General features: G+C 40.6%; 2 protein-coding genes across 3 annotated transcripts in view; one reads left to right on the plus strand and one right to left on the minus strand.

The window, feature by feature from the left end:
• Positions 1-13,091, plus strand: part of spg7 (SPG7 matrix AAA peptidase subunit, paraplegin) — a 35,693-nt gene extending 22,602 nt beyond the window's left edge. The window contains exons 10-18 of one of the 2 annotated variants that reach the window (XM_034192153.1): positions 1,721-1,845; positions 2,518-2,620; positions 2,823-2,933; positions 7,688-7,803; positions 9,895-10,051; positions 10,205-10,368; positions 11,561-11,638; positions 11,735-11,954; positions 12,024-13,091. In XM_034192153.1, coding sequence (XP_034048044.1) covers positions 1,721-1,845; positions 2,518-2,620; positions 2,823-2,933; positions 7,688-7,803; positions 9,895-10,051; positions 10,205-10,368; positions 11,561-11,638; positions 11,735-11,938 — 1,058 coding nt within the window. In that variant the 3' untranslated portion in view covers positions 11,939-11,954; positions 12,024-13,091. Of the gene's footprint in view, positions 1-1,720; positions 1,846-2,517; positions 2,621-2,822; positions 2,934-7,687; positions 7,804-9,894; positions 10,052-10,204; positions 10,369-11,560; positions 11,639-11,734 lie in introns of both variants that reach the window. The other variant, XM_034192143.1, reaches the window with a different exon arrangement.
• A 3,477-nt stretch (positions 13,092-16,568) lies between these two features.
• Positions 16,569-22,174, minus strand: part of cdh15 (cadherin 15, type 1, M-cadherin (myotubule)) — a 51,061-nt gene continuing 45,455 nt past the window's right edge. Inside the window, exons 11-13 of the mRNA XM_034192161.1 lie at positions 17,527-17,675; positions 17,202-17,393; positions 16,569-17,109 (exon numbers count right to left, since the gene is read on the minus strand). Of these exons, the coding sequence (XP_034048052.1) occupies positions 16,909-17,109; positions 17,202-17,393; positions 17,527-17,675 (542 nt within the window). The 3' untranslated portion in view covers positions 16,569-16,908. The remainder of the gene's footprint in view (positions 17,110-17,201; positions 17,394-17,526; positions 17,676-22,174) is intronic.

Genomic DNA, 22,174 nt, shown 5'->3' on the forward strand with positions numbered 1-22,174 from the left:
GATCATCTGCAGAGGAATGGTCTATTTGAAGAGTTTCAGTCAGGTTTTAGAATTCATCATAGCACAGAAACAGCATTAGTGAAGGTTACAAATGATCTTCTTATGGCCTCGGACAGTGGACTCATCTCTGTGCTTGTTCTGTTAGACCTCAGTGCTGCTTTTGATACTGTTGACCATAAAATTTTATTACAGAGATTAGAGCTGCCATAGGTATTAAAGGCACTGCGCTGCGGTGGTTTGAATCATATTTGTCTAATAGATTACAATTTGTTCATGTAAATGGGGAATCTTCTTCACAGACTAAAGTTAATTATGGAGTTCCACAAGGTTCTGTGCTAGGACCAATTTTATTCACTTTATACATGCTTCCCTTAGGCAGTATTATTAGACGGTATTGCTTAAATTTTCATTGTTACGCAGATGATACCCAGCTTTATCTATCCATGAAGCCAGAGGACACACACCAATTAGCTAAACTGCAGGATTGTCTTACAGACATAAAGACATGGATGACCTCTAATTTCCTGCTTTTAAACTCAGATAAAACTGAAGTTATTGTACTTGGCCCCACAAATCTTAGAAACATGGTGTCTAACCAGATCCTTACTCTGGATGGCATTACCCTGACCTCTAGTAATACTGTGAGAAATCTTGGAGTCATTTTTGATCAGGATATGTCAGTCAAAGCGCATATTAAACAAATATGTAGGACTGCTTTTTTTGCATTTACGCAATATCTCTAAAATCAGAAACGTCTTGTCTCAGAGTGATGCTGAAAAACTAATTCATGCATTTATTTCCTCTAGACTGGACTATTGTAATTCATTATTATCAGGTTGTCCTAAAAGTTCCCTAAAAAGCCTTCAGTTAATTCAAAATGCTGCAGCTAGAGTACTGGCGGGGACTAGAAGGAGAGAGCATATCTCACCCATATCAGCCTCTCTTCATTGGCTTCCTGTTAATTCTAGAATAGAATTTAAAATTCTTCTTCTTACTTATAAGGTTTTGAATAATCAGGTCCCATCTTATCTTAGGGACCTCGTAGTACCATATCACCCCAATAGAGCACTTTGCTCTCAGACTGCAGGCTTACTTGTAGTTCCTAGGGTTTGTAAGAGTAGAATGGGAGGCAGAGCCTTCAGCTTTCAGGCTCCTCTCCTGTGGAACCAGCTCCCAATTCAGATCAGGGAGACAGACACCCTCTCTACTTTTAAGATTAGGCTTAAAACTTTCCTTTTTGCTAAAGCTTATAGTTAGGAGTGGATCAGGTGACCCTGAACCATCCCTTAGTTATGCTGCTATAGACGTAGACTGCTGGGGGGTTCCCATGATGCATTGTTTCTTTCTCTTTTTGCTCTGTATGCACCACTCTGCATTTAATCATTAGTGATCGATCTCTGCTCCCCTCCACAGTATGTCTTTTTCCTGGTTCTCTCCCTCAGCCCCAACCAGTCCCAGCAGAAGACTGCCCCTCCCTGAGCCTGGTTCTGCTGGAGGTTTCTTCCTGTTAAAAGGGAGTTTTTCCTTCCCACTGTAGCCAAGTGCTTGCTCACAGGGGGTCGTTTTGACCGTTGGGGTTTTACATAATTATTGTATGGCCTTGCCTTACAATATAAAGCGCCTTGGGGCAACTGTTTGTTGTGATTTGGCGCTATATAAAAAAATTGATTGATTCTGCAGACAGGCAGTTAAGAAACTTTAAACTCTTCTGTTTTCACAGGAATGGGGACAACAGACCATGTAATTGTCCTCGCCTCCACCAACAGAGCTGATATTTTGGACGGTGCTCTAATGAGACCAGGCAGACTGGACAGACACATTTTCATAGATCTGCCCACTCTGCAGGTAGGTGGGAAACCTCTTTGAGTGTCAGAGATGTTTATGGGTTCGTGACCACAGTCCAGGTTGTTCTGTTCACAGTCAGAGAAACTGTGGCTTTAATCACTTACACAAATGGGCACACAATAGCGTTCATACCTTCACCAACACCAATTTAACCCCAAACCATTCTTTAAGCTTTTGATCTCTACACCTCACACTATACATAGCCACCTACCTTTAAGTTTTAAGTACTGTGGTTTCCTTGTTAAAAAATGCATGGACGACGTCCCCTGGAAAAGGAAGTCATCTTGAAAGCAGCATATGTTTCTCTAAAATCTGAATTTTGCATTAATGCTGCCATCACAGAAGTGTAAATTACCTTTGTCAAGGGCACTGACACAACCCTATACCGTGACAGACCCTGGTTTTTGGACTTGTTTCTGATAGCATTCTGGACTCATCTTTGGTTTAGTGCACAGGTGTCCATTTCTCCCCCAAAAAAGATCTGGAATATTGATTAATTTCACATTAACATCATGTGATGGTCCAACCCAAATAACTCGGAGTCCAGGAAAGTCGACGGCACTTCTTACTCATAGCCCATAGACTTCATTTTCATAGCTAATGTACTGAGCCATGCCCCCTCCACTTTGGGTTACTTATATGTGTGTGTGTGTGTAAATCATTGTATTTTAGGAAAGGAAGGAGATCTTTGAGCAGCACCTGAAGATCTTGAAACTGACTCAGCCAGCTAATTTCTATTCTCTACGGCTGGCTGAACTTACACCAGGCTTCAGCGGTATTTGCATATTTATTGTTTTCTCCGCATGTAAATCCACAACAATCTATGGTCAAATGGCAGCATGCATACGATGCTCAAATGATGAACAAATATGAAACATCTTTGGATGCCACAGCCTAACATTGGTGATACTGACTGAAATGCATTGTCCTTAGAGTCATTGTCCATGTTCTGTTGCCACCCTGCTTTGTCTCTTCAGGTGCTGACATTGCTAACATTTGTAATGAAGCTGCTCTGCATGCAGCCAGAGAGGGCCACAAGTCTATTCATACATTCAACTTTGAGTATGCAGTGGAGAGAGTAATAGCAGGTAATAGTAGGTGGTTGGCTCTCACTGCGGTATTGTATCACTTCCTGTTCCGGAGCACAGCGGTGTTTTTCTGTATCTGTTAGCTGTTTAATCTGCGCAGTTAGATTGATCTAGTTATCTAGATTACGATTTGTTTCCCAGTGTAATCTTTACGTGCCTTAACTAAAGCACTCCTTCTGCTGAATCACCTCTAAATTATTTACACATTATTCACTTTGCGTGTTTTTAGGAATCCGCTAGCTTAGCGTAGCTACTAGCTCTTAGCCGATTTAGCATGGCGGCTTCTCCTGTCTCTCCCGCACTTTTCTGCTCTGGGTGTGAAATGTTTAGTTATTCCTCGGCCTCCTTTAGCAGTAACGGTACTTGTAATAAGTGTAGCTTATTCGTAGCTTTGGAGGCCAGGCTGGGCGAATTGGAGACTCGGCTCCGCACCGTGGAAAATTCTACAGCTAGCCAGGCCCCTGTAGTCGGTGCGGACCAAGGTAGCTTAGCCGCCGTTAGTTACCCCCTGGCAGATCCCGAGCAGCCGGGAAAGCAGGCTGACTGGGTGACTGTGAGGAGGAAGCGTAGCCCTAAACAGAAGCCCCGTGTACACCGCCAACCCGTTCACATCTCTAACCGTTTTTCCCCCACTCGACGACACACCCGCCGAGGATCAAACTCTGGTTATTGGCGACTCTGCTTTGAGAAATGTGAAGTTAGCGACACCAGCAACCATAGTCAATTGTCTTCCGGGGGCCAGAGCAGGCGACATTGAAGGAAATTTGAAACTGCTGGCTAAGGCTAAGCGTAAATTTGGTAAGATTGTAATTCACGTCGGCAGTAATGACACCCGGTTACGCCAATCGGAGGTCACTAAAATTAACATTAAATCGGTGTGTAACTTTGCAAAAACAATGTCAGACTCTGTAGTTTTCTCTGGGCCCCTCCCCAATCAGACCGGGAGTGACATGTTTAGCCGCATGTTCTCCTTGAATTGCTGGCTGTCTGAGTGGTGTCCAAAAAAATGAGGTGGGCTTCATAGATAATTGGCAAAGCTTCTGGGGAAAACCTGGTCTTGTTAGGAGAGACGGCATCCATCCCACTTTGGATGGAGCAGCTCTCATTTCTAGAAATCTGGCCAATTTTCTTAAATCCTCCAAACCGTGACTATCCAGGGTTGGGACCAGGAAGCAGAGTTGTAGTCTTACACACCTCTCTGCAGCTTCTCTCCCCCTGCCATCCCCTCATTACCCCATCCCCGTAGAGACGGTGCCTGCTCCCAGACTACCAATAACCAGCAAAAATCTATTTAAGCATAAAAATTCAAAAAGAAAAAATAATATAACACCTTCAACTGCACCACAGACTAAAACAGTTAAATGTGGTCTATTAAACATTAGGTCTCTCTCTTCTAAGTCCCTGTTGGTAAATGATATAATAATTGATCAACATATTGATTTATTCTGCCTTACAGAAACCTGGTTACAGCAGGATGAATATGTTAGTTTAAATGAGTCAACACCCCCGAGTCACACTAACTGTTAGAATGCTCGTAGCACGGGCCGGGGCGGAGGATTAGCAGCAATCTTCCATTCCAGCTTATTAATTAATCAAAAACCCAGACAGAGCTTTAATTCATTTGAAAGCTTGACTCTTAGTCTTGTCCATCCAAATTGGAAGTCCCAAAAACCAGTTTTATTTGTTATTATCTATCGTCCACCTGGTCGTTACTGTGAGTTTCTCTGTGAATTTTCAGACCTTTTGTCTGACTTAGTGCTTAGCTCAGATAAGATAATTATAGTGGGCGATTTTAACATCCACACAGATGCTGAGAATGACAGCCTCAACACTGCATTTAATCTATTATTAGACTCTATTGGCTTTGCTCAAAAAGTAAATGAGTCCACCCACCACTTTAATCATATCTTAGATCTTGTTCTGACTTATGGTATGGAAATAGAAGCCTTAACAGTATTCCCTGAAAACTCCCTTCTGTCTGATCATTTCTTAATAACATTTACATTTACTCTGATGGACTACCCAGCAGTGGGGAATAAGTTTCATTACACTAGAAGTCTTTCAGAAAGCGCTGTAACTAGGTTTAAGGATATGATTCCTTCTTTATGTTCTCTAATGCCATATACCAACACAGTGCAGAGTAGCTACCTAAACTCTGTAAGTGAGATAGAGTATCTCGTCAATAGTTTTACATCCTCATTGAAGACAACTTTGGATGCTGTAGCTCCTCTAAAAAAGAGAGCTTTAAATCAGAAGTGCCTGACTCCGTGGTATAACTCACAAACTCGTAGCTTAAAGCAGATAACCCGTAAGTTGGAGAGGAAATGGCGTCTCACTAATTTAGAAGATCTTCACTTAGCCTGGAAAAAGAGTCTGTTGCTCTATAAAAAAGCCCTCCGTAAAGCTAGGACATCTTTCTACTCATCACTAATTGAAGAAAATAAGAACAACCCCAGGTTTCTTTTCAGCACTGTAGCCAGGCTGACAAAGAGTCAGAGCTCTATTGAGCTGAGTATTCCATTAACTTTAACTAGTAATTTAACTTCATGACTTTCTTTGCTAACAAAATTTTAACTATTAGAGAAAAAATTACTCATAACCATCCCAAAGACGTATCGTTATCTTTGGCTGCTTTCAATGATGCCGGTATTTGGTTAGACTCTTTCTCTCCGATTGTTCTGTCTGACTTATTTTCATTAGTTACTTCATCCAAACCATCAACATGTTTATTAGACCCCATTCCTACCAGGCTGCTCAAGGAAGCCCTATCATTATTTAATGCTTCGATCTTAAATATGATCAATCTATCTTTGTTAGTTGGGTATGTACCACAGGCTTTTAAGGTGGCAGTAATTAAACCATTACTTAAAAAGCCATCACTTGACCCAGCTATCTTAGCTAATTATAGGCCAATCTCCAACCTTCCTTTTCTCTCAAAAATTCTTGAAAGGGTAGTTGTAAAACAGCTAACTGATCATCTGCAGAGGAATGGTCTATTTGAAGAGTTTCAGTCAGGTTTTAGAATTCATCATAGTACAGAAACAGCATTAGTGAAGGTTACAAATGATCTTCTTATGGCCTCGGACAGTGGACTCATCTCTGTGCTTGTTCTGTTAGACCTCAGTGCTGCTTTTGATACTGTTGACCATAAAATTTTATTACAGAGATTAGAGCATGCCATAGGTATTAAAGGCACTGCGCTGCGGTGGTTTGAATCATATTTGTCTAATAGATTACAATTTGTTCATGTAAATGGGGAATCTTCTTCACAGACTAAAGTTAATTATGGAGTTCCACAAGGTTCTGTGCTAGGACCAATTTTATTCACTTTATACATGCTTCCCTTAGGCAGTATTATTAGACGGTATTGCTTAAATTTTCATTGTTACGCAGATGATACCCAGCTTTATCTATCCATGAAGCCAGAGGACACACACCAATTAGCTAAACTGCAGGATTGTCTTACAGACATAAAGACATGGATGACCTCTAATTTCCTGCTTTTAAACTCAGATAAAACTGAAGTTATTGTACTTGGCCCCACAAATCTTAGAAACATGGTGTCTAACCAGATCCTTACTCTGGATGGCATTACCCTGACCTCTAGTAATACTGTGAGAAATCCTGGAGTCATTTTTGATCAGGATATGTCATTCAAAGTGCATATTAAACAAATATGTAGGACTGCTTTTTTGCATTTACGCAATATCTCTAAAATCAGAAAGGTCTTGTCTCAGAGTGATGCTGAAAAACTAATTCATGCATTTATTTCCTCTAGGCTGGACTATTGTAATTCATTATTATCAGGTTGTCCTAAAAGTTCCCTAAAAAGCCTTCAGTTAATTCAAAATGCTGCAGCTAGAGTACTGACGGGGACTAGAAGGAGAGAGCATATCTCACCCATATTGGCCTCTCTTCATTGGCTTCCTGTTAATTCTAGAATAGAATTTAAAATTCTTCTTCTTACTTATAAGGTTTTGAATAATCAGGTCCCATCTTATCTTAGGGACCTCGTAGTACCATATCACCCCAATAGAGCACTTTGCTCTCAGACTGCAGGCTTACTTGTAGTTCCTAGAGTTTGTAAGAGTAGAATGGGAGGCAGAGCCTTCAGCTTTCAGGCTCCTCTCCTGTGGAACCAGCTCCCAATTCAGATCAGGGAGACAGACACCCTCTCTACTTTTAAGATTAGGCTTAAAACTTTCCTTTTTGCTAAAGCTTATAGTTAGGGCTGGATCAGGTGACCCTGGACCATCCCTTAGTTATGCTGCTATAGACGTAGACTGCTGGGGGGTTCCCATGATGCACTGTTTCTTTCTCTTTTTGCTCTGTATGCACCACTCTGCATTTAATCATTAGTGATCGATCTCTGCTCCCCTCCACAGCATGTCTTTTTCCTGGTTCTCTCCCTCAGCCCCAACCAGTCCCAGCAGAAGACTGCCCCTCCCTGAGCCTGGTTCTGCTGGAGGTTTCTTCCTGTTAAAAGGGAGTTTTTCCTTCCCACTGTAGCCAAGTGCTTGCTCACAGGGGGTCGTTTTGACCGTTGGGGTTTTTCATAATTATTGTATGGCCTTGCCTTACAATATAAAGTGCCTTGGGGCAACTGTTTGTTGTGATTTGGCGCTATATAAAAAAATTGATTGATTGATTGATTGATTGAAAACATGTACAATGTTGCTTTTGATTTTCATGTGTTGTAGCCCATCGATGTACTTCTGTAAATGCCTAAGTCCTGAATGTCTATCTGTGTGTAGGAAGTGTAAAAAAGAGTAAGATCTTGTCAAAAGAAGAACAGAGGGTGGTTGCCTTCCATGAATCAGGTCATGCCTTAGTGGGATGGCTACTTGAGCACACAGAGGCAGTCATGAAGGTAGTGACACACTCAGAATTACAGTTAGATCCAATCATTTGGACACTGACATATGTTTTGTTCACAATACTACCAGAGGTGTATTCTCTTTTGACTGTGTTTGTATGTATGTAAATATGTACAGTTGCGGACAAAATTATTAGCCCCCTTATGAAATTTAACGTTTTCTTCAAAATTGTGCTTTTTTATCAGAACAAGGAATTTTCAACACAGTATTTCTAAACATCTTAGTTTCATTTTGGATGCATACATTATTTTACTTTGTCCACAAAAACAAAATTATTTCACAAAAAACAAAAACTACCAGGGTCAAAATTATTCGCCTCTTGATGCTAATAGTCAGTTGTGTGTTCTTTTTCTGGATCACAGGCTGCAGTTGATTGTTGTAGTTTTCAACAACTCTCAGACATGTCAGACATGACAAGTTAAAACTGAGGATTATCTTCCAATGTACATGGTATAAAACTTTCAGTAACAGTTTGATTTGTCACTTGAGAAGAAAATCTTGCCAAAAACAAAACAAATTAGTTTAGACTTAAGAAAAAGAATAGTTGAAACTCACAATGCAGGAACTAGTCAAGAACTAGTGTGAGAAGTATCATCGAGAAACTCACAGAGACCCATGAAGTACAGAACAAGCCTGGCAGAGGTGGGGAGAGAAAGATTTCAAAGACTGCAAAGAAAACTAGTGAAAGATTTGTCTAAAGACTCCAGAACAACTTCCAAGATACTAGTAAATGACTTGGCAAAGTCAGAAATTGTAATCTCAAAGAAGACAATCATCAGAGACCTGGACAGGAATGGACTGCAAGGTTGTAGACCAAGAAAAACTTGACAACTGGAGAAGAGATGCTTTCAATCCAGACTGTAGTATGGTAAGGAGAACCTGGAGAAAAATTATGCATACTAGAACTGTGTCCTTTGTTTATGTTTGGAGACATAAAGGATGAGTGTATAACCAAAAAAACACCGTCCCTGCAGTGAAGCACAGTGGTGGGAGTATTATGTTGTGGGGATGCTTCAGTGCATCTGGAACTGGGAATCTTCTCAAAGTGGGAGGAACAATGAAGAAAGGAGGATATGTGAAGATTTTGAAGGAAAAGCTCAAGCAGACAGCAGCCAAAATGCATCTGGGTCATCACTTTGTCTTCTCAGAAGACAGCGACCCAAAACATGTCGCTCTTTGTGATGAACTACCTCCAGAAGACCAAAGTGAACGTTACTGACTGGCCTGCACAAAGCCCTGACTTGAATCCCATTGGAAAATCTGTGGGGTGAACTGAAGACCAAGGTTCATGCCAGAAGACCATCAAATCTGGAGGAGCTTGAGAGATTCACCCAAGAAGAATGGGCTGGGATTCTTCAGGAGACATGTCTGAGACTTTTGAAAACTACAACAAATGACTGCAGGCTGTTATCCAGAAAAAGGACACACAATTGACTTTTACTATCGAGGGCAAATAATTTTGACCCTGGCAGTTTTCTGAAATAATTTTGTTTCTGTGTGCAAAGTAAAATAATCTAACCATCCAAAATAAAACTAGGATGTTTAGAAATGCTGTGTTGAAAATTCCCTGTTCTGTTTAAAAGCATTTGTGAAAATTTTGAAGAAAATGGCAGGGACCTATAAATGTGAAAACATGATTTTGAATTTGGATAGGATCGGTCATCAATGAAGCACAGAGGTCAAAGTCACATTTTTGGCTCCTGTCAGTATATAAGATGATCGACAGTAGCCTCATTGGCCACCAGGACCCTGCAATTAGCAACAAGGCTTCAAAAGGAACATGCAACCAATATATCCAAAGTCTCACTAATATAGAAAAGATTAACTGCATTTTGTGAAGATGTCAGCATGGGTTAAAATAGTAGGTTCATTGGTCCTCATGTGTCTCCATCAAATTCCAAAAATGTAGAGGTTAATATGCAGATTTTTTTAATTTTTTTTTATTTTACTGACAGATTTTGTGGATCCAAAACTGGCGAGACAATAAAAGGGTTGTGTTGGTCGATATCTCAAAACAGTCTTGTTCTAGTTGAGTCCAATGTTCACACTTTTAACTACTCTCATATCTAAATGCTGTGCTTCAGGTATCCATTGCCCCGCGGACCAATGCTGCCCTGGGATTTGCTCAGATCTTGCCCCGTGACCAGTACCTGTTCACCAAGGAGCAGCTGTTTGAGCGGATGTGTATGGCTCTGGGAGGAAGAGCTGCTGAGGCGATTACTTTTAATAAGGTTACAACAGGTACACACCACCTATACATCAATCCAGCCTTCTCACATTTATAGACACCTTCAACTTTAGCAGAAACATTTTGCATGGCAAAAAATTAACTTGACTGGTAGTGTGTGTCGAATAACAAAGATAATCCTGTAATGAAATCCTTTGTTTCCTCAGGAGCTCAAGATGACCTACGTAAGGTTACACGTGTTGCCTACTCTATGGTGAAGCAGTATGGTATGTGTGACAGTGTGGGTCAGGTCTCATTTCCAGAGACGGAAGCAAAAGGTGCCATTGGACGTCGGCCTTTTAGCCAGGGTTTGCAGCAGCAGATGGATCATGTGGGTTCTTTCTTTATTTTTTGTTAATTGCACGCAGTGCACACTGCAGTCACACTGTTGTAATGGTCTTAGTGACTACTGTATTTCCTTGATTAAACTCCTGACCTTGAATAGGGGCTTGCGTCATTTAATGGTGAGGTCAAAACTTTGAAAACAATAAACACCTGCCTTAAGCACCAGGCATTATGTGCATTAAAAGGATTACATTTAGTCGACTCACTCTCCGCTGTAGAGTGGTACTTTTACGTCACCTTTTTAAAATTCTCTGTCAATCTTAATACAATTTACCACAGGAACGGCGATGTTTAAATAGCAACAACCATATAGCCTCATATGTCTTTTTGTCTGTCTAGCGTATCAGTCTTGCAGTAAATAACTGAATCTAAATGAATTTCATTGTCTTTTCAGTGCTTCCCCTACCAAGTAACTGTCAAATCATGTTTTTCTTTTCACAAATATGAGAATGATAGTCAAAAATATCATTAAAATGCATAGTTTTATGTAAAACAGTATCAGAATTTTCCGCTGGCCTAGTGGCTGGTTATGGGGGACCCAGTAAGATTTCTTTTCATGGGGTCCCTGGTGGAGTGGTACCTTAAAGCCTGATTTATGCTTCTGCAACTCTGTAATTCCGTGGTCATGCAATGATGTTGACATGCGCGTGACCCTTTTAAAGTTCTCCATCATGTCTTTATGTAATTTGCCACAGGAACAGTGGCTTTTTCTGGATTAATTTGTCCCTCAATGGGTGCCACTTCTTTATACAATCATCAAACTCCAAACGTACGTGCAATTTCCCTCCATGAATCGTGGGCCATTTGGGCGTCTTTTTCCGACTCTTTGTTGTAAAGTTGGTCATATTTGCGGCCTTTTACAGGGAGGTTTCGCAGCCATGCAGATGGCTCTGATCTAAAGTGGTTGTCTTTTGTTTTGCCACAACTAGGGATATCTGTGTGAAACTTAACACCATATTACAGTCAACAGGCAACAAACAGCATTTCACCAGCCTTGAATGAAGGCCTGCCTCGTTTACGCGGCGGGTCTGAGCACGATTTGAAAAAATAAATGCCCAGGCTTTTAATTAAGGAAATATGGTAGTCATTATTATTATTATTTTATTATTATCATCACAAAACTTTGAATTGACTTGAATTTTTGCCTTTTTTTTACTTTTCATTTGTTTGTTTTATAGGAGGCTAAGATGCTAATAGCCCGTGCCTACAGGCTCACAGAGAAACTGCTACTGGACAACAGAGACAAGCTGACTATAGTGAGACAGTGTCTTCTTTATTTATTCTTTAATACATTTTAATGTCATTGATCAGCACACTGAGTTGCTGTGATTGGTTGGGGTTTGTGTGTCCAGTTGGCCAACGCACTGCTGGAGCGTGAGGTGGTTAACTATGATGACATTGAAGCATTGCTGGGACCACCACCCCATGGGCCCAAGAAGATGATCGTCCCTCAAAGCTGGGTGGAGGCTGAGAAGGACAAACAAGACACAGGAGAAGAACCCCAGCCTCCTTCAGACAAACGCAGCGAAGACGACATGAATCCTAATCTGGCCTGATCTGAAAACAGTCATCTCCTGATTCTCTTCTCCTTGTGTGAAGGTCATCGCAGGGAAATGAAAGGTCTTTTGTGTAACCAAATAGTTCCTGTTAATTTCCATTTAGTTTGGTCACTTGTAGAAAATCTGACAGAGGCTTTGCTGAGCTCTTACAGCACTGACAGCTGTGAGGATTGGTTATTTTTGGGTGGATTTGATGAGTTTTTTTTTGTGATTGTTGCACCACAGCTTTTTGTGTGATGCGACGTCAGTGGTACCTAGAACAAATCAATTTCCTTGAAAAGAATGTATTAAAGCGGCAGGGTGAACATAATCTGTAAAAGCTGTAATTATAGTTTTCATGACCTTGTTAGCCAATGTATTTTTTTTTATTAGAAATGCACCAACACATTTTTAATATCTATGATGATTTACATTGTTTGGTTTTTTTTGTTGTTGTTTTTTTTGGTTTGTTTCTGTAGATCAGAATGCTTTCAGATTGACTTTTGTTTTTGAAGAGATATTTACAGCTAGACATTATTTTACACAAGAATAATAGTCCCAACCACTTCCAAAAATAATTGAGAAGAAGTAGACACTTTGACGTAAGTGAATAGTGTAAGTGCATTTTGGGGTGTGTCTAACGCCACCATTTACACGGCTCATAATCTGAACATGTTGTAAGGTACAGGGTGCAAAGGGTTTGTATTTGATCAACTAATCGTAGGTGCATTTTGGCTGTAATGTAAATCACATTAGTCAGTGTCCTCTGACATTCTCTAAAGAGTTGTGTGCGCTTGACTCTGGATTGTGTAGTCACTCAGTCTTTTACGTGACAGACTTGGTAGGTGACAGAACTTGCTGGCAGGCTTGCTGTCAAGGAAATGCCAGTTTCTTTAAATAGGAAAAAGTTTTTGTTTGAGTATTAAGGTTTGGACATTTGCAGTTAGATATTTTTGAATTCACTAATGGTGGGAATATTGCAAACAACAACTTGGAGTTCTTCACCGTGTGCAGAGTACTTTCTGTATGTTCTATGATTACAAGTAAGTTGGCCCTAAAGGCAAAGGACACAGCTGTAAGTGGTGGGAACAAAGGACTCTCTGCCCTGAACTCATAAAAACACGAGTGCAACCAAGTGGTACAGTTCATTTCATATGCTTGCAACAGTATGGGAAGTGCTGTGATGTTATAAAACAGCAAAAATATGACTGACAATGATCAGAAATTAATGACAATTTAGCACACAGATCTTTAGATATACAGTGTTCCTCATGCAAAATTTTTAATCTGACACTTTAGTGATTCTTGAATTCTTTAGGTTGCAGATGTTTTTGTCATAGATGGAAGGATGGCAGTTTCTCTTGACAAGCACAACTTAAAGTTGTGTAAAATGTAGACATAGTAAGGGACTATTTCATAATAAAGTATAGAGCGCAAACCTCCGCCAACATGAGTTTCCAAATTCAGATATTTTACCTTGGAAAAACTTTTTCAAGAAGTCCTGTTAGAAGTGGGTCTTAATAAGCTAAATTAGATGTGATCATATGTCAGGAGTATGTATTTGCAACCCCTGGCAAAAATTATGGAATCACCGGCCTCAGAGGATGTTCATTCAGTTGTTTAATTTTGTAGAAAAAAAGCAGATCACAGACATGACACAAAACTAAAGTCATTTCAAATGGCAACTTTCTGGCTTTAAGAAACACTATAAGAAATCAAGAAAAAAAGATTGTGGCAGTCAGTAACGGTTACTTTTTTAGACCAAGCAGAGGAAAAAAATATGGAATCACCCTGTAAATTTTCATCCCCCAAATTAACACCTGCATCAAATCAGATCTGCTCATTGACATTTACCCTATGTGTCTTTTTGCAAGGAATGTTTTTGCAGTTTTTGCTCTATGGCAAGATGCATTATCATCTTGAAAAATGATTTAATCATCCCCAAACATCCTTTCAATTGTCCAAAATATCAACATAAACTTGTGCATTTATTGATGATGTAATGACAGCCATCTCCCCAGTGCCTTTACCTGACATGCAGCCCCATATCATCAATGACTGTGGAAATTTACATGTTCTCTTCAGGCAGTCATCTTTATAAATCTCATTGGAAAGGCACCAAACAAAAGTTCCAGCATCATCACCTTGCCCAATGCAGATTCGAGATTCATCACTGAATATGACTTTCATCCAGTCATCCACAGTCCACAATTGCTTTTCCTTAGCCCATTGTAACCTTGTTTTTTTTCTGTTTAGGTGTTAATGATGCCTTTCGTTTAGCTTTTCTGTATGTAAATCCCATTTCCTTTAGGCGGTTTCTTACAGTTCAGTAACAGACGTCGACTCCAGTTTCCTCCCATTCGTTCCTCATTTGTTTTGTTGTACATTTTTCGATTTTTGAGACATATTGCTTTAAGTTTTCTGTCTTGACGCTTTGATGTCTTCCTTGGTCTACCAGTATGTTTGCCTTTAACAACCTTCCCATGTTTGTATTTGGTCCAGAGTTTAGACACAGCTGACTGTGAACAACCAACATCTTTTGCAACATTGCGTGATGTTTTACTCTCTTTTAAGAGAGTGTTTCAGTTGACATCTCTCGTGTTGGAGCCATGATTCATGTCAGTCCACTTGGTGCAACAGCTCTCCAAGGTGTGTTCACTCCTTTTTAGATGCAGATCTGATATGATACAGGTGTTAGTTTTGGGGATGAAAATTTACAGTGTGATTCCATAATTTTTTCCTCAGAATTGAGTGATTCCATATTTTTTTCCTCTGCTTGGTCTAAAAAAGTAACCGTTACTGACTGCCACAATCTTTTTTTCTTGATTTCTTATAGTGTTTCTTAAAGCCAGAAAGTTGCCATTTGAAATGACTTTAGTTTTGTGTCATGTCTGTGATCTGCTTTTTTTCTACAAAATTAAACTGAATGAACATCCTCCAAGGCCGGTGATTCCATAATTTTTGCCAGGGGTTGTAGTTCATGCCCTTGGATCATTTTTTTTTTAAATCAAGTTTTTTTCCCCCAATTTTTTAGTTTCCTGAAGTCTTTTTCAGATAGTTTTCACAGAACATTTGTTATCTCGTTTCTGCACAATTTGTCATTACTTTTTAGCACTTGATTTCCAATTGGAAGCCAAACAGGCACATAACTGGAACCTCCATCCAATTTTGGTGGTGGAGGTAAATCCATAACAGCAAAATGAGAGTGATTGAAGCACCTTTGATTGAGATATAATGCAAAATGTACAGCAAATGGGCTTTCAATATTAAATTCAAATATCCACCAAATCCACAATCTGGATCAGATCTGGATCAAACTTTGTCATGAGATAGTGTCAGTCTGCACCTCAATTTCAAATATGAGTGTGATTGGGGCATGTTTGATTTAAGATATAATGTAAAATATACATTAAATGGGGTTTTCAATGTTAAGTTTAAATGGCCACAAAATCTGTAATCTGAATAAGATCTGCATCAAAGTTTGTCAGTTGATACATTTCAATTTATTCAATTTATATCGTGCCAACTCAACAATGCTGTCTCAAGGCATCTCACACAAAAACAATTCAAAACAAAATGAATTAAAATATTAAAAAGCACAATTTAAAAGACAATTAAAAGAATGAAAAAATAAAAAGCAATTAACACAATAAAAATTATAATGACATAAAATGCTATTCGTAGACATGGGAGAACAAATGCTTTTTGAGTCTAGACTTAAAAGTGTCCACAGAATCTGATTACCTCATTGACAGAGGAAGACTGTTCCACAGAGCAGGGGCACAGTGAGAGAAAGCTCTTTGACCTCCTGACTATTTCTTAACCCTAGGATCACAAAGCGGTCCCGCATCCTGTGAATGCAGAGTCCAGGCCCAGTATGTAGGGTTTTGTCGGCCAGGTAGCAAGGCACCAGTCCATGAACAATTTTATAGGTTAACAGGAAGCCAGTGAAGAGATGCTAGAATGGGGGTAATGTGATCAAACCTTCTGCTTCCTGCCAAAAGTCTGGCAGCAGCATTCTGAACCAGCTGGAGGATAAAGGATACCATCCTACCTAACGCTCTCAAATATGAAAGAAAGTCAATCTTTTTTGACAGTTATGAATTTCTGAAAATTTGTTCAATGTTGAAGGATAGGGATTTTTCCAAGATTTTTCCTAACCTAAAACCTTGAAAATTTAATCAGTTCTTGCCTATCAGGATGTGAATCCTTTGTAAAAATTTCATAATGATATATGAAAAATTGTGGGTTACAGGCTGTTCACAAACAGGTACGGAAACATAACCACGCCTACAAAATTTGTGCATTTATTTGGTAGACTCCAGTAAAATCTAAATCGGGTGGCCAAGTTCGGTCCTCGAGAGCCACATTCCTGACACTCTTAGTTGTCTCCCTGGTCCAACACACCTGAATCCAATGAAAGACTCGTTAGCAGACTTTTAATGAGCCTTTCATTGGATTCAGGTGTGTTGGAGCAGGGACACAACTAAGAGTGTCAGGAATGTGGCTCTCGAGGACCGAACTTGGCCACCCCTGATCTAAATTAAAGGAAGGTTTGATGACAAGAGAAAACTCTGTATCAAAGCAAATTCACATTATAAAACAGCCATTAAAAAAACCATATATATATATATATATATATATATATAGTCAGACTGAACAGTTCTAGATGTGGATAGATTTTCCGCATTCCCGTAGTTGTGTAGCACACACAGTTGTTCATGCCAACAAGGTTCTCTTCCTGAGCTACAGTGCCTGCAGAACTAACAAGCCATCGCTTACGTTCAAGTGATCCTCTGCTTAACTTAACCCTTTAAGGGCCGATCAGGCTTAAAGGGAATGTCAAGCCCTTTCAGGGCTTAAAGGGTTAACACACATTGAATGGAAAACACGATGTAATTTTCTTTGGTATACTTTAAATCTCATCGTGGATGAAAAGATGATGTGTCCAAAAGAACACCTGAGGAATTTGTATGTTCATTTGAAACCTATCGTGGGTCGTACATGTCGGCCAATTTCTGAAAGCGTGGTCCCCAGTCGTTGAGGTAGTCATAGTCCTGGTCTCCGTCAGAGCTGTCGGAAGCAAGGGAGCTGAGGCTGCCTGCCAGTGAACCCTCTCCTTCATAATCATAGATCAGAGCGGTGTCATACGGAGGTACGTTTGGATCTTGGTCTGCAGCCTCCAGACCCTGATGGAAGAAAAGTATCACATATCACAAACACGCAATGCATACTGGACTTGCAACCCAGGAAAGGCATAAAACAAGAAGCAATCTCATACATCGTTGATGTAGTCCTCAATGTCACTGGGATCTGCAGGAGGCCTGCGTGGGTAGCTGGGTGAGGGTAGGTTATGGGGGGTATCCTTCCTGACGGGCTGCTTCCCTCGAGGAACACCAGCCACTGGGCAGAAGAACCTCGGGGTCGGAGGTGGGTCATGCGGATTCCACAGTAAGTCAATATTAAAGGCGTTCTGCAAGGAAAAACTTACAGACTAGTCCCAATCTGGTCTTAAGCAAAAAAAATTACACACTTGTGCTGATACACAAAGGTTATAGGGTCAGCGTGGTGATCACAAAGCAGAAACTGAAAACATGCAGCCTTACCTCGTCCTCTTCACCACCTCCTTGCTCATCATAGTTAATGACATTGTCTCGTATGTCATCCTCTGATTCTGCTATGAGCAGGCCTGTTCCTCTCTTCAGATGGTGATGCCTCCCACAGGTGGTCAGTGCCACAGCCAGCAGGAGCAGCACTACAATAAAACAGAAAAACACAATATTAAACATGGCTCATATGTGCACAATAGTTTTTGGCCTTTTACAGTTAAATACGGGCCGCTTTTCATGTTAAGAGCCGGCGGCTCCCCTTTGGGGATTGCAAAGGGTTTTTTAAGGATCAGGCGGGCTATTATTCAAGCTGACTCAGATTTCAATGAAATGTGGCTCAGAGATGGAACCTACGAAGTAACAAACTTTCCCCAAATTTTTTGACCGAAAACCAAACGGCGACTTTGCCAGGGATCATCAAAGTTCAAGGCAAAAATAAAATTCCAATCTTTTAAGCGGTTTAACATTTAGTGCCATTAAGTCCCCAAGCCAGTTTAACTATCAAATGACACATGGAGGCAAACTCTTTCATCTTACATATATATTAGGTTGGGGGATTGATGGCGCTGAATATAGGGGGTGCTCAAAGTCTGATCATTTTGTGAAATTGGCTTTATTTAAAGCCCCACAACCCTCTGCGCCATCAAGACCCCAACCAGATTACAATGTAATTAACAAATATAGGTCCTACTCTATCAAATGCAACTGAAAAAATTGGGGTATTGATTGGCGCTGGCCACCAGGGGGCCCCAAAGTACTCGACTTGCCCAATTTTGAGGAGGTTTAGCGCCACCCGGTGGCCCGCGCCATCAGCCTTTTTTAACAAAATTTGCAGGAGTGGATAAACTAACATCTCTGCTTTATATAACAGTTTGCAGAATTTTGGGGACTCCTCTTATACTGGTTTTATACCCCTTTTTAATCAGGTCATTGAACACATGCTTGCTAACCCAACTGCATGAATTACCACATGAATGCATTTATGATCTGATGATATTTTCTTTTGATTCTCCTTCCCTTGTGTATAGTCAATCCAATACATGTGTATTGGTATCAGTTGCTATGGCAACAAGCTTGTGAACATGTCATGTTCAATAGAACATAAGAATTTTCCAGAAGTTATTTTTCCCATACCTAAATCCTCAAGTCTGAGGCATATCCAAGAAAGTCATGCGTGAACTCTTGTACTGCAGATGACACAGATCGAGAGTCAAATGTCTGACCAATGACCTGATTTTACTTGATTATATGTACATAAGATGAAAGAGTTTGCCTCCTTGTCATTTGATTGTTGAACTAGCTTGGTGACTTGATGGCTCTGAATATTACACCATTTGAAAGATGGGAATTTAATGAAATATCAATTTTTGCGTATTTTTGCCTTGAACTTTGATGACCCCCGGCAAGGTCACCGTTTGGTTTTCGGTCGAGAAAATGTGAGAAAGTTAGTTTCTTTTTAGGTTCCATCTCTGAGCCAAGTTTTGTTGAAATCCGAGTCAGCTTGAATCACACCCTAATGTAAATCTGCCTGAACTTTAAAAATATTGACTCTTAAGCATTAATATTGACTCTTAAGCATTTGCAAAGTCCCACATTTCCATGACTGCATGCAGAATTTAGATGTAGAAATCTTGACTCCTTTGAGACAAAACAAGTCATTAGAAAGTTCATTGTTTTTTTTTGTTTTTTGTTTTTTTAAATACACATTACAAGCTCGAATATGTGGGAGGGACTTGGAGTAGAGCAGCTGCTTCTTTGCATTAAAAGGAGCCAGCTGAGGTGATTTTGGCATCTACTGAGGTCGTCTCCCCAGGGAGATCTTCCAGGCACGTCCATCTGGTAGGAAGACCCAGGACACGCTGGAGGGATTATATTTCCCACCTGGCTTGGGAACACTGCAGGATCCCCCAGAGGAAGAGTTAGAGGGCTTGGCTAAGGATAGGTAAGTGTGGGATGAGCTGCTGAGTCTACACCGTGAGTGACCCGGACCGGATAAGTGGCAGAAAGTGAATCAATGAGTGCATTATACAGATCAGCCATAATACTGTGTAGGTCTCACTTTTGCTACAAAAATTGTCCTGATCCTTCGAGACATGGACACCAACAGACATCTGAAAGTGTGCTGTGGTATCTAGCGGCGAGACATCACCAGCAGAGCCTTTCAGTTGAAGTTGCGAGGTGTGGCCTCCATCAGTTGGACTTGTTTGTCCAGCAAATCCCACAAGACCCTGTCGCTGCTACCAATTTTTCTTTTGTGGCTCATTTTTAGTAGGTAGTGACCACTATAGATTGGGAACATCCACCAAGAGCTGGAGTTTTGAAGATACAATCCCCCAGTCACCGAGCCATCACAATTTGACCCTTGTCAAAGACACTTAAATTTTTAGGTATCCCCAATGTTAAGTTGCTGCCTAATAAATCCCGCCCACTGACTGGTTCCAGTGTAACGAGATGTTATTCACTTCACCTGTCAGTGGTCACAATGTTATGTCTGACTGGTGTATGTCAGTGTCTATGAGATAATTCTGACCACAAACTTTAAGATCAATTTTATGACACCTGTGGCCTCACTTGTAAAACTAGGAAGAATCATGATTAAAATGGTATGTTCACAAAAAAGTAAAAATGTGCATTCTCCTTCTTTTTGGCAATTATAAGGCCACGTGTACACATGATTGTCCTTTATGAATCTTAATCCTTATGAAATTATATGCATGTGTATGAGCCTGTGTTCCGCTCCCATCTGTAGCGATGGATGCAGACACATCCCTATGGAGTCATTTCCATATAAAACCTGTGTGTAGCGCTCTAAAGCCATTTTCTCACAACAACTCAACAACATCCATCCATCTTCTAAACATACCACTGTCCCTTTTTTGAAATGTGTCGCAGGCATCCATTTCAAAATGAGCAAATATTTGCACAAAAACAATAAACTTTATCAGTTTGAACTTTAAATATCTTGTCCTTGTGGTGTAGTCAATTGAATATAGGTTAAAGAGGATTTGCAGATCATTGTATTCTGTTTTTATTTACATTTTACACAACGTCCCAACTTCATTGGAATTGGGTTGTAGATTCCACCTCTATATTAAAAGCCAAGTGGCCTCTGTGTGCATGTATGCAGCGTGTGCATCAGGGCCACTGCTAAGGTTTTGGAGGCCCCCCAATACAAGAGGACCCCCCCCCCCGTAAAACACTTCATTATATTATGTTATCTAGTATCCGGTATATTCCATAATGATAGGAAAACTACATGAAACCATTACATTATATTAAATTATGGACACATAGAAAAATACCTAAATATTAAAATGCTCAATACTACACATCAAGCAAAACAGTGTGGCATTGTGAAACCATACACAACCACAACAAATGCTAAAGTTTACCAGCAGGTGTCACCCTTTCCTTACCCTAAGGGGGAATGGAGCAGTCTACAGTACCCCCACCAACTAAACTGCATTTCTTTTCCAGCATTCTGCTGACTGCACGCAAGCATGCATGCCTATTTTAAGCAGTGGATACGTAATTTACATACATATGCCTTAAATAAAAGTTCTGAAATTATTCTCACTATTCTTGGTATATTTATCAGCCTGTCAAATTTATAGTTGCTATCTGATCATGTTGTCAGGCAGAATATATTTGGACCTAAGTAGTGCACTGACGGCTAACTAGGACTTTGTTGACTTATAAGGCACTCTGTTGGGAAGGTGTCGTAACACGGACCCACAACAGGGGGCGCTAATGAACGGACAATGGATAAGGGAAGGAGTAACAATTTAATGTTGCACAAGAACACAACGTAAAATAAACAAAGGTACTGCCAATCACACACAAGAGGATTGCGGGCAGGCTCGAAGATAGGAGACCTCAGATGAACGAAGAGCCGGGACCCACACCGCTTCTACCACCAACGGCCTGAAGAACACCGAAGCCGCCAAGCCCCGAGTCCCCAGGTGGTCTCTGTCCTCCGTTGTCGGCCCTGGTACTGCTGGCAGAAAAAACAGAAGGTAGTGAGTGTGAATCCTCACACCCAGCAACCTTGATTACTGATTCTTGTGGAGGGAGAGCCTCCACCTCCAATCATACACACGTGCAGCTCCGAAAATCCAGTCAAGGAATACCACCAGGAAAAAACAGCTGCAAAACAGATCAGATTATTATTCGACGTATAAGTCAGCAGAGAGATTACCTTGTATCGTAAGAGATTTCTCGGCGAGGAGGTGGAGTCGCCGCCCGGCTTTTATGGTGATGGTGATGATGAGATGATGAGTGACAGCTGGTGTTGAGGATGATTGACGGCTGTCACTCCCAGTGGTTCTGGCGCCCTCTTGTGCTTGAAGCCCGCACTCCAAGCAGGGCGCCATCCGGTGGTGGTGAGCCAGCAGTACCTCCTCTTCGGCGGCCCACACAACACACTCAAAATCTTCAAACTACACTGACCAACTATTTGCAAACGTGCCACATGTCTTGTAATATCCAGATTAGTTTAGCGTTTAAAGCAGTGGCAGCTGGTGAAAAACAGTCTTGGTGGGGCTGCTGTGCCAATAGATTCCCTTGCCTTGTCCAGTACAGGCATTCAAGTGAACAGTTGGAAAATTACTACAATTCCACAATAATCATTTCATGTCCTTCCCAA

Source organism: Thalassophryne amazonica, chromosome 2, assembly GCF_902500255.1.
Source record: "Thalassophryne amazonica chromosome 2, fThaAma1.1, whole genome shotgun sequence".
Lineage (NCBI taxonomy): Eukaryota > Metazoa > Chordata > Actinopteri > Batrachoidiformes > Batrachoididae > Thalassophryne > Thalassophryne amazonica.